This window comes from Phalangium opilio, unplaced genomic scaffold, assembly GCF_054372755.1.
Source record: "Phalangium opilio isolate 3A_F unplaced genomic scaffold, DU_Popi_V2 ptg000042l_1, whole genome shotgun sequence".
NCBI lineage: Eukaryota > Metazoa > Arthropoda > Arachnida > Opiliones > Phalangiidae > Phalangium > Phalangium opilio.
Window position 1 is genome coordinate 4,065,563 of NW_028324166.1, and position 14,220 is coordinate 4,079,782.

Consider the following 14,220-nt stretch of genomic DNA (forward strand, 5'->3'; position numbering starts at 1 on the left):
AGGGTATAATATTTATTAACGGTAAACTGTACTTGTAAATTATTTATTACATGAAAAATGAGGCGACCCAGTTACTCTATATAGAGTAGAGATGTGAGTCGGTAATCTAATGTTCACAAATTACCGGTAATTTAACAAATACCGCCTAAATTACCGATTTATACCTTACCGTAATTTTAAAATGGTAATCTAGCGGTAAATTACCGCGGTAAAAAGCCTGTGAAAATATAAAATACTGTAAATTACGCTAATTTTCGTTGTTCCAAATTTGGAACAACAAAAATTTACTGGTAAGGTTTAGGTAATTTACCCGGTAAATTTCCATTTTTAAAAATTACGTTAATTTCACATCTCTAGGTACGTGTTACTGATAAGTCTGAAATATATTTTGAGGGAATGTCCATACATTTCAAAATGTATCATTTTGAATTTCTCCTAGAGCAAATAAAACGAAGCCGGAGACCCCCGAATACACTCCGATTATAAAATCCTTCGTTAATACGTAGGATTTACAAGTTCGCAAATGTTGGATTGGAGACGATCGCCTGATTTTATAAGAAAGGTACAACAGAAGAGTAACATTTTTGGGCCTCTTGCAACGTTTCACCTCTGATGTACGGTTATGGATAGCTGTAATAAATTCCTCTTGCTGAGCATTCAGTCTCGCGAGTGCGAACGAAACCATCAATGAAATTGCAAAATGGAATAGAAAATGTGATGACAGATAACATACTCCAATCATATCACCTATATCGAAAAAAAATTAGTATTAAAGCTTAGAATTAGCGCCTAGTGTTAATTAAACACAGCATTGTATTTAAAATATCATTAACTCGAAATTTGCAGCGCATTTGTTCGAATATTTCAGTCAACCAAAGGTTGGAGGCAAAATAGAAAAGGTTGAAAAGAAAAAGCTCAATCTCGCATTGATTTTTCACTCTTTCCTCCGAATTTCGTGTCCTTTCCAATGGTTGGCTAAAACTTTAACCAATGAGACTGGTAGGATTATGCCTGAAAATTGCGAAAGTAACGAGTATAAATGCTCTAATTTATTTTGGATCGTTTAGGCCTAATTACTGAAAGTTAACGTAAATTTTTGTTGACACTATTAACGTTTTTGAGTCTATATTTCATCATTCTGAAGGTTGGTTTGCACGCTCGAAAATCGAGGCAAAGCTAAAAAGATTTGGCAGGCCAAAACAAAAAAATGTATTTTTCTGCTCTAATCTTCGGCAACCCAAACTTTACGCAACCGATAATAGGTCTGGATTGTATCAAGAAGGAATTTACTATAAGAAGGCCTAAAAAGGCATCCGGTGCGCGCGTGTTGATAGACTTACCCATTCTATAAACGAAGTACAATCTAGGAACCTCTATGAAGAAAGCAACCATCCAGTCGAATACAAAGAATATGTAAAGTATACCGAAAGAATCTTCTACTCTTTTCACTAGAACTAAAAGGTCCGTGTGTCTACGAGCTAAATTGATCAGCTGTTCGTCATTTTCCGGTTTGAAGCGCATAAGAACATTCTTAAACATATTTAGTTTGTCGTGTAAAACATCGCAAACCACAATGACGAAAACGTTAACAAGTACAAGAACGCTCGTGACGAAAACATAGAAATTTGTTTCGAAAAATGCGATTGTTCTACCAAGCCATTCCACCTCTTGAATGTAAGCATTTCCAAAAAAGTACCACAATGAATACTCTTCCATTGTTAGTTGACTAAGTACTCTATTCGAATGATTTCCCGCGCGAAAGACATAGAATAATATGGTCATGGTAACAAGTTTAAGGCAGCTTCTTTCTGAAATTATAAATATCTTTCTGAAATTATAAATTATTTTTAACATGGGCTCCTTAAATACATCAAGGCAACGCCGGGTAGCTTAACTAGTATATCATATCTGAATGTAAATATGTGTTAAAAAACTAGTATTGACATTATGGCTCTCATGCAGATGCCATATATGATTAAAAAGATCAAAAAAGTCTGCTATAAATTAAAGGTAGAGTTCTTTTGGTCAGACTGAGTGAAAAGTGTCAAAGAACATGGGGTCTAAAGCATTTAGTTTCGGAGGTACGGAACCGCAAACATTTGCCCCTGAAACAAGGAAATTACCACAGATGAGGAGTAAGACTATCGGCCTACTCATCTTGTTTAGACAATTTCAATAGCCTTCAATCTAAGAATGTTAATGAACCTTTATCTAGCAGAAGTGTATGTACGCTTAAGGGTAGACGTGAGCCTTAGCTGGTGATGTGAAGTAGTTCAAAGAGTGGACATTTTGAACAATACCTTTAAATAACGATGTTAATTTCTTACGAATAAAAGAAACCTTAAATTCAAACTCTTGTGCTGTTACACTTTGAACTTACTTTAAATTACCAGCTAAGGCACACTTCACCATTTAGAAGTACACTTCAGCTGGATAAAGGCTCATGAACGTTCTTAGATTGGAAGCTATTGAAATTGTCAAAACAAGATGCGCACTCTGCTATGTCTTACTCAACAAGTGTGCCAATATCCTCGTTTCAGTGGCCCATGTTTTGTAGGCCCGTACCTCCGAAACTAAATGTTTTAGACCCCCCAAGTTCTTTGACACTTTAGACTCGGTCTGAACCAAGGAAAACACCCCTTTCATTTATGACATTCTTATTAGAAGCACCCTGTATACCTTTATTAGTACGAGAGATCCGTTCGTATAGCGCTTGTTGTCGAACTGGAAGAGTGAAGTCGCAGACTGCCTTAGCACACTGAATTATATCATCTTCATTAATTACAAGAACATTGAAGGTGAAGAGGCACACGGAAACTCGCGTTAATTCGGATATGTTGATAAAAAACTCGGACATCTTACGCTGGTACATGGCATACCAAGCAGAGTATCCAAACATGTACAGAAGGTAGAAAAACGTAATCAAAAGAAGAAGTAAAGTTCTTTTTGGTTGACGTGAAAAAATGAACAACACTTTGAAGATTTTTCGATTCGGGTACGCAAACTCTTCCCTCGAAACCAATGGTTTCGGAAGTAATCCAATAATTTTCAATACAAATTTTATTGGATTCAGAACTCTGTAGTTATTAAAAGAGTACATCGTTGATTCTTCTCATTCAGTGTTCCAAATTTTATGCTCACAAATTATCAGCTCAATGATATTACCGCAAACTGTAACGAAACGAGTAAATTTGCCAAAATTAAGTTGCCGTTTACGGATTGTAAATAGAATAAAGGTGGAATTCATTAACGTCGGACACGCAATTTAGTGTAGCCAAAGGCAGGGCGTTTGCCTGTAGTCAAACTAAGAGTCTATCGTATACTACGATGTTGCTAAAAAATTGCATAATGGGTTCATTGGAAAATGTGTAGACGTTTAAAACTATCCGTAAATTTGTGTCAACGTGAAATTATTCGTATTTTAAAGATATACAACCTTTTATTGATAAAGACTACGGGACCGATTATGAACGATTTTCACTGGTCTTAGGTTTATTTTTAAGTTTGGGCAGAAGTGGTATGAGACTAGAAGTGAAGGGCTCTAGCATTGGTAATAGATCCTGGCACTAGTGAACAAATTTGAGGATTTTATGCCGCTTCCCACGCGCTAAAACTAGAGAGAGAAAAATTGGTCGAGTTCCAAAAACATTTCTTACCCCCTTCCTCTCAACCTAAAGCCGCCGAACACGGACCCGGCTCCTTGAATCTAGTTCGGCCGTCTACCACCGCGAGCGTCTCACGTTTTGGAGGGAAAAATTCTGAAACCGCCACTAGAGGGCCAACCGTTTGTGTTTTATCAAGTCTTTTCACTAATGCCGAGTGAAGAATTTGGTTAGCTCAATACTTCTAGTATCATACCACTTCTGGTTTGGGTTAGCTTTTAGTACACACGTTTGGAACTCCCATCGCAAGAACGTAAAACATTTTACTTGTCTCCATCTGTTCTTTTCTTCAAAATTTTACTGTTTGATATTGAAAATTTTTTTACATATTGCTACAGAATTTTAGGTTGCTAACAGCAATTTTTGGTAGGGTTTACGGATTATTTTGGGGGGGCTAAGTTTGGAATTTAGGGGGGGGGCTATAGCCCCCCCAAAAAAGGCCTAGCGACGCCACTGTCGCAAAGCCCAAAAGGTATATACTCTTCAAATTCAAACCCACTTCAACATTACCCCTTTTTATCGGATAATATTAAACATTGCTCTTAGTTAAATTTCACAAGGCACGTTCACGGAAAATAATGACCTACTCTACGCGACAATCGCATTAGAGAAAATTGAACAATTCTGAGTAAGAATTTAACCCAAACTTTCATAACTAAACAAACATTAATAAAATGAATAGCACCTTAAAGGGTCAGTCTCATTAAATCGTAAAATTTCAAAGACACCTATAAATATGTCTATTACCTAGTACGTCGAAATACAATAACTTAAGAATTTTACTTTGTAAAACGTTTTACACATGGTGTTTCCGAAGTCTGCCATAAATTAAGGGGAACGTTCTTTGGGTCTCTAAATCGCAAAGGTGCAAGTTACCTTCTAAGATCTCGATAATAATCTTTCAACCAATTTGGATTATTTGCCTTATTTAAAACAGAAAAATACCCCCCTACCCAAATAATTAAAAGTGCATTTTAAATTAGACTTGCCTTTTAAACGATAACAGAAGTAAGATGAGACTAGAAGTACTGAGCTAAGCAAATTCTTCACTAGGCGAAAGTGATTGTTCTTGATGACACACCAACGGTTGGCCCTCTAGTAGCGGTTTCTGAATTTTCCCTCCAAAACGTGAGACGCTCGTGGCGGTAGACGGCCGAACTAGATTCAAGCTCCCGCGTCCGTGTTCCGCGGCTTTAGGTTGATGGGAAGGGGGTAGGAAATTTTTTGGAACTCGACCAATTTTTTTCTCTCTAGTGTAGGCGCGATGAAAGCGACATAAAATCCTCAAATTTGTTCACTAGTGCCAGGATCTACTACCAATGCTAGAGCTCTTTACTTCTAGTCTCATCTTACTATTGACGATAACAATAAATATAACTCTTTCCTTTGCAATAATGCAAAACTCCAAGAGTTTTGTGTGAAACTGTAATGGTTACGACTTGAAGCTTGCGGAAGCTTTATGCATACATTAACCAATCGGCGGTCGTTCTTAAAGCGAATGTCGGCTCCGTTCGTGGTGCCCCTTACATATTATCTTGTGCATACTCGGTCAAAACTGCAGAGAAAAAACTAGCCTTTGCTAAGCAATACGTGTCAGTCAACTCCACCCCTCGATGATGGGAACATAGTGGCATTGTTTAGAGTAAACCACAACCAAGACTTAATTGCTCTAAAAGCTTAGCGCACGTGCAAGCCTTCATTGGCACCCATTAATTTCCAATATTTTGTTTATTATAGTGCATATACACCGTATAAAGTAACACATATTTATAATTGAATGACTTTCGTACAAAAATAAGTTTATTATAGCATAACCCTTATCCTTTCCATTTACCAATTATTTACTTATGGATTAAGTGCAACCTAGATACCGCTTTATTTGATCACGTAATGTTTATAATCTATTAAGCCACCGATACCTGAAAAACGTTTCACTAAATATTATATCAACCTCTTAACTGTAATCAATTCATTTATCTCGCAAAGAGTAAACATTTATCCCTTAATTACTTGGTGTGGTTATGTAATACCCAGTTGGTCATTTATTTATTTATTTTGTAGACCTGTGATGCACGTGCAAAGGCAGTGCACGTGATCCCATGAATATTTCAATCGTAAAGGGGACTGGAAAAAGTGAAAATTTGATAGTTCGAAAAATTGTGGAACGAGGACGGTTTTGAAGTTCAGTATGAGACTAGAAGTAAAGAGCTCTAGCATTGGTAATAGATCCTGGTACTAGTGAACAAATTTGAGGATTTTATGTCGCTTCCATCGCGCCTACACTAGACGGAGAAAAAAATTGGTCGAGTTCTAAAAAATTTCCTACCCCCTTCCCTTCATCCTCAAGCCGCGGACACGGACGCGGGAGCTTGAATCTAGTTCGGCCGTCTACCGCCACGAGCGTCTCACGTTTTGAAGGGAAAATTCGGAAACCGCTACCTTGTGTGTTATCAAGAATATTGACTTTCGCCAAGTGAAGAATTTGCTTAGCTCAGTACTTTTATTCTCATCTTACTTCTGGTAAAAGTTAGGTTTATAAATGGAGTTGTGAAATGTATGTTTGTAGATGAGTAGAATCATTTTTAAACTCGTCGCATTGTTGTTTGAAAGTCCCGTATGAGTATATATTGTCCCTGACCCACCATTTTTACTACTTCAGAACCTGTTTTCGTATAGGTTGTTTTAGAACTTCCATAGACATCGGGAACACCTTCAATTGACCAGTATGTTGATGGATTTAGTTTTTTGGTAAACGAAATACTGAAATTTGTTACTGGAAGGATTTATTTATTGATTGTGTTGATTTGCTACGAATTACGGAAAGAGGAAAAATGTATGCTAAACTAGAAATGGCACCTTATAGTGTCGTGGTCACTGTATCCTGCTAGTATCGAATTCCTCAAGTTTATGTGGTACTCTTCGTAACTTTATAGTGCATGCGAGACACTGTATACCCTTAGATCGTATGGGTGCTGTACAACCTTAGCATATTGGAAACCACACGAAGTAATGCAAAATTATTTTTCCCCGTGTTATACAGAGTGATACTTCAAACTTAAGTGCCTTTCTTATTAAAACTTTTGACAAGGGTAATTTTTAATAGTCCTAGGGAATAAATCAAATAACCAATACTGCAAATTCATACTGCAATATTAGAAACCATTAGAAGCAAGACGCAATTACGTTCTTTTGGAATTAAGGACGATATTCCATATTAACGAACACAGGCGACGCCAAACAAAACAGGGAAAACTGGTAAAATTTCCAGCCATTAAAGTTTTTATTAAAGTTAAAGGGATTAAGTCGCCTCTCTGGCTCCATCTATACACCGATTCTAAAATTACATCCAGAGAAACAATGTGCTTGTGACCCCCGCCGTACTCGGTAATTTTCTTAAGAAAACAGGAAACTACAAACCTTGGAGGAAAGAGGCGAGATGGAGTTGCAATCTTCATACCTTTAACCTCGCCTCTGTACCCAATCTACTGCAACAAAGTCCTTCGGCCAGGGGCACCGATCATGCGTGGCGGGGGGGGGGGGGGTGACCGACACGGCTTCTGTAACCGGGTGGCTTACGCATCCCTTCACCTCCTTAATGTTTACACAAAACTCTTATAGTGTGCTACCGCGAAGCTGGGGGGGGGGGAGGAAACTGTGACATCAATATTGGGTCCCGAATTTGTATTGCCCAAGCTGACGACGTCTCGCGACTGCCAATATGGTCGCCTGAAAATAAGGTAAGAGATAAGAGCATGTGACGTCACTACAAAGTTCGTGGTAACACACTATACATCTCAAAGCCACAAATAAAACCAAAAATACCAGTGTCCTATAATACATCTATTTTCAAACATCAAAACTTATACATCTACGATTCGAGTTATTAATTATACCACTTACGAATCGCCATCGTAATTGACTGAACTGAAATAATCTTGCATTTCGACTTGACAGCAGAATCATTACGCCATATTTCCTTCAGTTTCAATTTTAAGTCACAATTCAATATCAGGGTTCATACAAACCTGGAAAACAGGGAAAACCTGGAATAATCAGGGAAATAAATAGTTGACAAAAACCTCAGGGAAAATTCAGGGAAATTTATAATTTTTAGTAAAATTCAGGGAAATTTATAATTTTTAGTAAAATTCAGGGAAATCAGGGAAATTTATAATTTTTAGTAAAATTCAGGGAAATCAGGGAAATTTGCGTCAAACAGGGGCCAAGTAATTAAGCAAAATTTCCATAAACATACCGCCCTCCATAGGATTAACATTACACTAAACTTTGGAGGCCCATAACTCTGGTTCTACTAGAGATGCGGGGATGTCCTTTGAGTATGTTATAGTCCAATTTGTCCCCCATCCAACCATACTAAAAACTTAGGGCTACGACAAACAGGGGCCAAGTAATTCAGCAAAATGTTCAAAAACATACCCCCTCTATAGGAATAGCATTACACTAACTTTGGAGGCTCATAACTCTGGTTCTACTAGAGATACGGGGATGTCCATTGATTATGTAGTAGTCCTATTTGCCCCCCCCCCCTTCTTCGTTAACATTTGCTCCATAGGATACTCCATATACGGGAAAAACCTGGAAAACTCAGGGAAGTATATGGGGAAAAACCTGGAAAACTCAGGGAAGTATATGGGGAAAAACCTGGAAAACTCAGGGAAGTATATGGGGAAAAACCTGGAAATCTCAGGGAAATTAGTTTTCCAAAAGTTGTATGAACCCTGAATATGTATTTTACTATACGATTTAAATTGTTTAAGCAAAAATGTAACGGTTCCATTTCGGCAAAGCACACAGGTGAAGTATTCAAAGTCGCGACTAAAAAAAAGATACGAAAATGTGCCAGTTACTTCGATTCAACTTAAACGATAAATTGCGTGTTAAAAATGAAGGAACGAGCGATTTTTTTTAACAAAAAAATAAATGGAATACCTATCAATTAGATAACAAACACTAATCTATCCTTAAAACAGGCTTTTTAACCAATTTATTTCTTTATTGTAATAAAAGTAACATAACTCACCTAAAAATGTCACGCATTTTCCAATATATTTAAAAACTCTGCTCACCTCAAATAACGATGTCTTATTAGTGGGATGAATTTCCAGTACTCCGACACATCGATATTGAAATAACAATTCGAAACGGAAGACATATTTTTATAGCAAGCCCGCGTATTTCCAATCGACCACCATTGTTAAAAAATGTTGGCCAAAAATTACGTCAGACTGCTATGTTTTGGGAATAGAAATAGAGAACGCATCATGTTTCCGCTTAGTGCCTATAGGTGGCGCTATTTGTTATTAGGTATTAAAAACCCAATCATAAATAAGAAATCGTGCTGAGATCTAACACTATCAGTTTCTTCAGGACAGTCGCTAACCTGACTCTATAGCCAATAAACACAAACATGATGCGTCTCCCTTTCTATTCCCAAAACATAGGACTTTGACGTAATTTTTGGGCTATTGACGCTACTCGGTCTATAGATACTCTAATTCACGATACTTTGAATTCCTTGTCGACAAATAAGTTGTGACGTAGAAACTTTAACCCTAATGGTAACATTAAATAACCATTGATTGGAATTGCGGCGAGAGACGGTGATTGTTCTGCTACGAAATTCGAATGTAAACTTACGAAAGAAGTGGGCGTATTTTAATGAGGATCAACTAAGCTATCAATAATTAAAGTGAAGCACGGCTCCCTTGATTCATTTTTTTTCACAGCGTGCTAAACTCGGCAAAGGCTTATTTTAGTTCCGCCCTCTTGTACGAATTCTTATTGAACCCTGCCTTTGGCAAAGTAGAATTGGTGTGTAGAAGATTAGCCAACATGATAGTGGCTCCAAAGGAGCCGTCTGTTGCTTCAAGAGAATTTACGACAACAGCAGCAAGATTTGCTTGTGTCTACCCACTCAAGTTCTGTAACCAACAAACTGTACGAACCACTTCTGTTGCCAATCGATAAACACTTCTTACGAGAGAAAGCTAACACTTCAATTATTCATTAAAGTAGCAGAGAACCGTTCCGTTTGTCGGAAATTAGCAAATTTTGTTTATAAAATATTTAACTTACTCGTGATATTTGAATTAACCAGTGAAAATCTCTAATAGTACGCTCAGAAAGATGGTTTTTAATAGGTTTCAAAAATGAAAATATATTGTTTAATAACTAAAAACACAATGGTATTTCTTCTTTCAGTAAAGCATTTAAAATCTTCAGTTATTCTAACCCTTTAAGAAGTATAATAATCATACGACCAACGTTTTAAAAGTACAATTATTTCTTGGCGTGTTCGTGAGCCTTAAATAACTTTCATGCACTGAATAACACAGTTGTCTAAAAATTTCCTTTCAAAGGGATATTGAAAAGAATGTTCATTTTCCATCAACTGGTTTCTAGTAGACCAATTCGAATATTACATGCAGAGAATCAATCTTCCAGGGGCAAGTCGCCATTCTGAATACTTTCCCTCACGCCAGGAGACATCGCTAGAGGCATGACCGGGTTTGCTTGCCTATCACGTGCAGTGAGCTTGGACTGGTGTTTCGTGGCGTGAGGGAAATTATTCAGAATGGCGGCTTGCCCCTGGAAGTTTGTTTTTCTGCATGCAATTTTTGAATTACACTATTATGACTATATCTGTATGTTATATCCAATAATAAAATTACAAATTTCATTAATAAATTATTAGTTCCTAGACCTAACCGGTCTAAATATTCTAATAAATATAAGTTAGGCAAACCAAAATAACATGTCGTCAGGAGTGTGTTGCACTGCAGTGAGCCAAGCTTCTGGGCAACAAAGTTTGAGGGAATACGACTCACGTCGGTAATCCTACCCTATAGGTGCTAACTTCGTGTCCGTTGGAGGTGACTTGACCCCAAAACGCCCCTTCTATGACCAAAGTAACTCTTCCATTATTTGGGAATTTCACACTCTATAGATCAGATTTTTAATCACAATAATATTACAAGTGCATAATAATCTCTTACGAGTTAGTATGGATTTAAAATGGCGTAACGTCAGTATTACATTTAGAAGCAGAAAGTATTTTTGTACTTTCGAGAAATTCGATTTCGTGTCGTCACATAATACATTTTCAGCGTTTAAGCATATTGGTTGAAGAGTACTTCGGTTATGGCCACGGCTACTGTTACTGACAACAGTGTGAAAAGGAAGTAGAAAAGAACGCTGACGCTACTCAGGTCCAAATCAGTCGCGCTTTTCAACGGTCTCTTCCACTTGACTTGTTCAAATAAGTATTGCTTTTCAAAATGCAGATACTTGAAAACTTGCGTTTCAAAAATCGGTTCCAGGCTATAATAAAACATTGGTCAAGCGCTTTAATCGGTTTACTGTAAAAACCTGTCTAGACTAAAACATTTTGCCCGTTCGCATCTTCGCTTTGCTTGTTTGCAAGATCTCGCTACTGTCCACATTGGGTTTTCGCTATACTTTGCGTCCTCACCTCACAAAGGTACAAATTTCTCGCAACTAGGCCAAGAATTTTGCGTCTACGCAAGAAAAGCACCAATCACAGAGGAGAGGAAGGTTAGGGTGTCGAGGTCGTCGATTAGTTTAGTTTTTGTCACTTTTTCACAATAGAGTAATGGCAGTACTACTTATGCAACCGTCATACCCTTCTATCTCTAAAATCAATGTCATCCCTCTACTGGACGCGTGCAGTATCCCCTCTTACAAGAGCGCGTCCAGAGGGAGGGGTACACGGTCTACTCCCCCTCTCTACCGCCACTAGTCTATGGTGGAGGCAGCGTGCAGCTCAGTAACTCAGTCGAGAAACTATTAATAAATATGGCCAATGGTAGATAGCACAATGACTGCTCAAATTTAATTGGCTCTCAGAATAGGAAAAGCAAAATACTTGTATGTATCTGAACAGTAACACAAATGTTTTTCGTGATCTGTTGCGAAGATGCGAATAGACCAAGGCGCAAACACGGGAGCTCGAGCCTAATGTGGACAAATCTTACGAAATTAGTACCCACATCAGTTGGAGGTTTTCGTACACTTGCGGTGAGCTTCTCAACCAAGAGGCGTTGAAAATGAAATGTGAGTAGTCGAAGCCAACGTCATGCTGCGAAACGTAAAGGCCTCCGATTTTGGCCAAGAACCTTTTTATCTCGGGATCAGATGACAGGAATTCTCCCATTAACGAAGTAAAATAGGGGTCCACTGCGATTAGAGCTATTTCCCCAGAAACAATCGGAATGTATCCATCAAGCTTCATATAATCCGTTACAGCACTAAAGATTTTCTTCTGATCCACTGCCTCTAGCCATTCTTTAACAACTTCATCCTGGGTTGCCTATAAATACGCAGCAATGACATAAACAGAACGGAGGGCTTAACACGACAAAGCCTATGTTTACCAAATATTTCAGATGACCGAAAATCTCGGTAATTTTAATTATTTTCGGTGGAATTCCTGATTTGATCAAGTCCGAGAGGGTGTCGATGCAGTTGTAGATGTCCGTCGTGAATTCTGTCCGCAAGAAACAACCCAAGAAGAACAGAATGAAAGTCACTCCGATCAGCCACGACGAAGCTAGCAGACGACAAGTAATGTGGGGCAAAACGGACGGAATCGCTATACGACACAAAATTATCTCCCTTTAAAGCATCAGCTCAATCCCTGGTAATAATTGCTTACGTTCGGCGCATAAGAGCGACGCATTCTCCCAAACATTTTCCAGGGTTTCTTGGGCTAGTTTCTTGACAACTTTCTTGGTGGGCAACGATTTGTATTTGTTCGTTATGACGGAGTGAATGACGAGCAAAAGTGACAGGAGCAAAATGGTTAATAAAATTAAAATCACCACCTAATTGAACCAAGAATGACATTGAATGACTTGGATATTAAGTGGATTGTAATTTCAAAGTTTACTGGAGTGTCCATATTTAAGAAGGACAATGATGTGGACGTGACTTTCTTCGGGGCCGCGGACATAATGATTATCCTTCCCGTACTGAAGACCGGAGATGGACTGAAATATTCCTGTCGGCCATCAAACATTGAGCGTGTCTTGGATATCATGATGAAATGTGCGCTCTAAAACAAGAATAAGAATTATGGAAAATGTGAACGTCTGCAGACTTAAATCTTGCTCTAATTTCTCTTTCACGTACGCTGAAAAGCTTAGGCGTAGTGGATAATTTAGAAACGTCAGTAGAGCCCATTTTATGTCCATCGTAAATTGGCCTAAAACAGTCAATTTATTTTGTTGCTTGTCTTTCGAATAGTGGTATAGGATTAAGATTGTAATAAACGATTTCTATACCAAACCAGCTTTGATTAATCCAATATTAACAAAAACTCTGCTTCAAATCGTTAAAAGTTTCTTATAATCGCCAGAAGCATTTATAACTCTTTTAACCCCATTACTCGAATCTAATACAAAATAGTATCAGGGATAGCTTCAATTTTAGAAGTAGGAATGGATAACAGAGTAATATGGGCGAGCGTCAAAGTCCCGGACCCCCTTCCACGGGACGGAGGGGTATGAAATAAGAGGCGGGTCATAGCGACAGAGGTAAAATGGAATTTAGTATTTTTCGCCGTCCCCGTCAGCAACGTCATAAAACGTAGTTTAAGTGAGCCAATAAGGTAATTTAAACTTTTCGTTACGTATTGGAGGGAGGGGCTCTATACTGGGCTATGAGTCGGACTAAAGTAAATACTAACCGTTCTCCATTCCTACTTCTAAATCTATCCCTGGTAGTATGAAAAATACTTCATATTGATCGATCGTTTTAAATAATCCGCCATAATTTTGTAGAATGACGCGTGGCTCTTCAACTCCCACGTTTCCTGATGAGAAATACGTAAGTTTAATTGGCATCAGGAAAAAGAACTGCATCCGTGACTCGCGACTCAATGTTGATAAACTCACCGCAATTGTCGTCACGTTTACGGAAGTCTCTTGGGCGTACCTATAATAATTGATTAATGTTCAAATCAACGATAACATTTAAGATTTGAAAATACAAATTGGACCTGTATTTAAAATATCGATCTTTTCCAAGATATTCAAATTCAGTTGGCGCCATTTTGGAATCCGCTTAAATCCTAGCTTGAAACCGAAATAACTTGCTTTAAGGAACTTTTCTACTTGTTTTTGAGTCCAGTTTGGGCATCGGGTCTTTCTGAACTCGTACCGGGATGAGTTTTAGGGATTGCTTGGATAACACCACTACAAATGCTGTTGTTAACCACTCTCTCTCTCGCGTATGAAACTGTTACTAGATTATTGAAAAAAAATAAAAAACCAGAATAATTTAGAGAAATCTTGAAGCTTGACGCGACAAAGAAGTTAAATTAAGTTCCATGATTACTTTTTGTTGCGCACCATGCAGAGAATCTGATCAATATGGATGAAATTAAATCAAGATTAGAAGAGTTGGACGAGGAATGGTTTAACATGAACGAGAACATGTTTTCTATGGAATATTTAGCCTTTCTAAGGTTGAATTTTAAAGGACATTACAGGCTTACATTTAGAAGACATTACGGTTG

The 14,220-nt window shown here is 37.9% G+C and overlaps 1 protein-coding gene and 1 long non-coding RNA gene across 2 annotated transcripts; both read right to left on the reverse strand.

The window, feature by feature from the left end:
- Positions 1-67: 67 nt before the first annotated feature.
- LOC149678494 (uncharacterized) lies at positions 68-1,800 on the reverse strand. The gene is made up of 2 exons (XM_089837158.1): positions 1,341-1,800; positions 68-747 (listed from the first exon to the last, which is right to left on the reverse strand). The coding sequence occupies exons 1-2, from the start codon at positions 1,780-1,782 to the stop codon at positions 410-412; spliced, it is 780 nt and encodes a 259-aa protein (XP_089693284.1). The 5' UTR covers positions 1,783-1,800; the 3' UTR covers positions 68-409.
- A 6,604-nt stretch (positions 1,801-8,404) lies between these two features.
- LOC149678495 (uncharacterized) lies at positions 8,405-9,496 on the reverse strand. The gene is made up of 3 exons (XR_016366269.1): positions 9,321-9,496; positions 8,750-9,235; positions 8,405-8,498 (listed from the first exon to the last, which is right to left on the reverse strand). It is a non-coding gene; the product is annotated as an uncharacterized LOC149678495 (long non-coding RNA).
- Between the last annotated feature and the right edge of the window lie 4,724 nt (positions 9,497-14,220).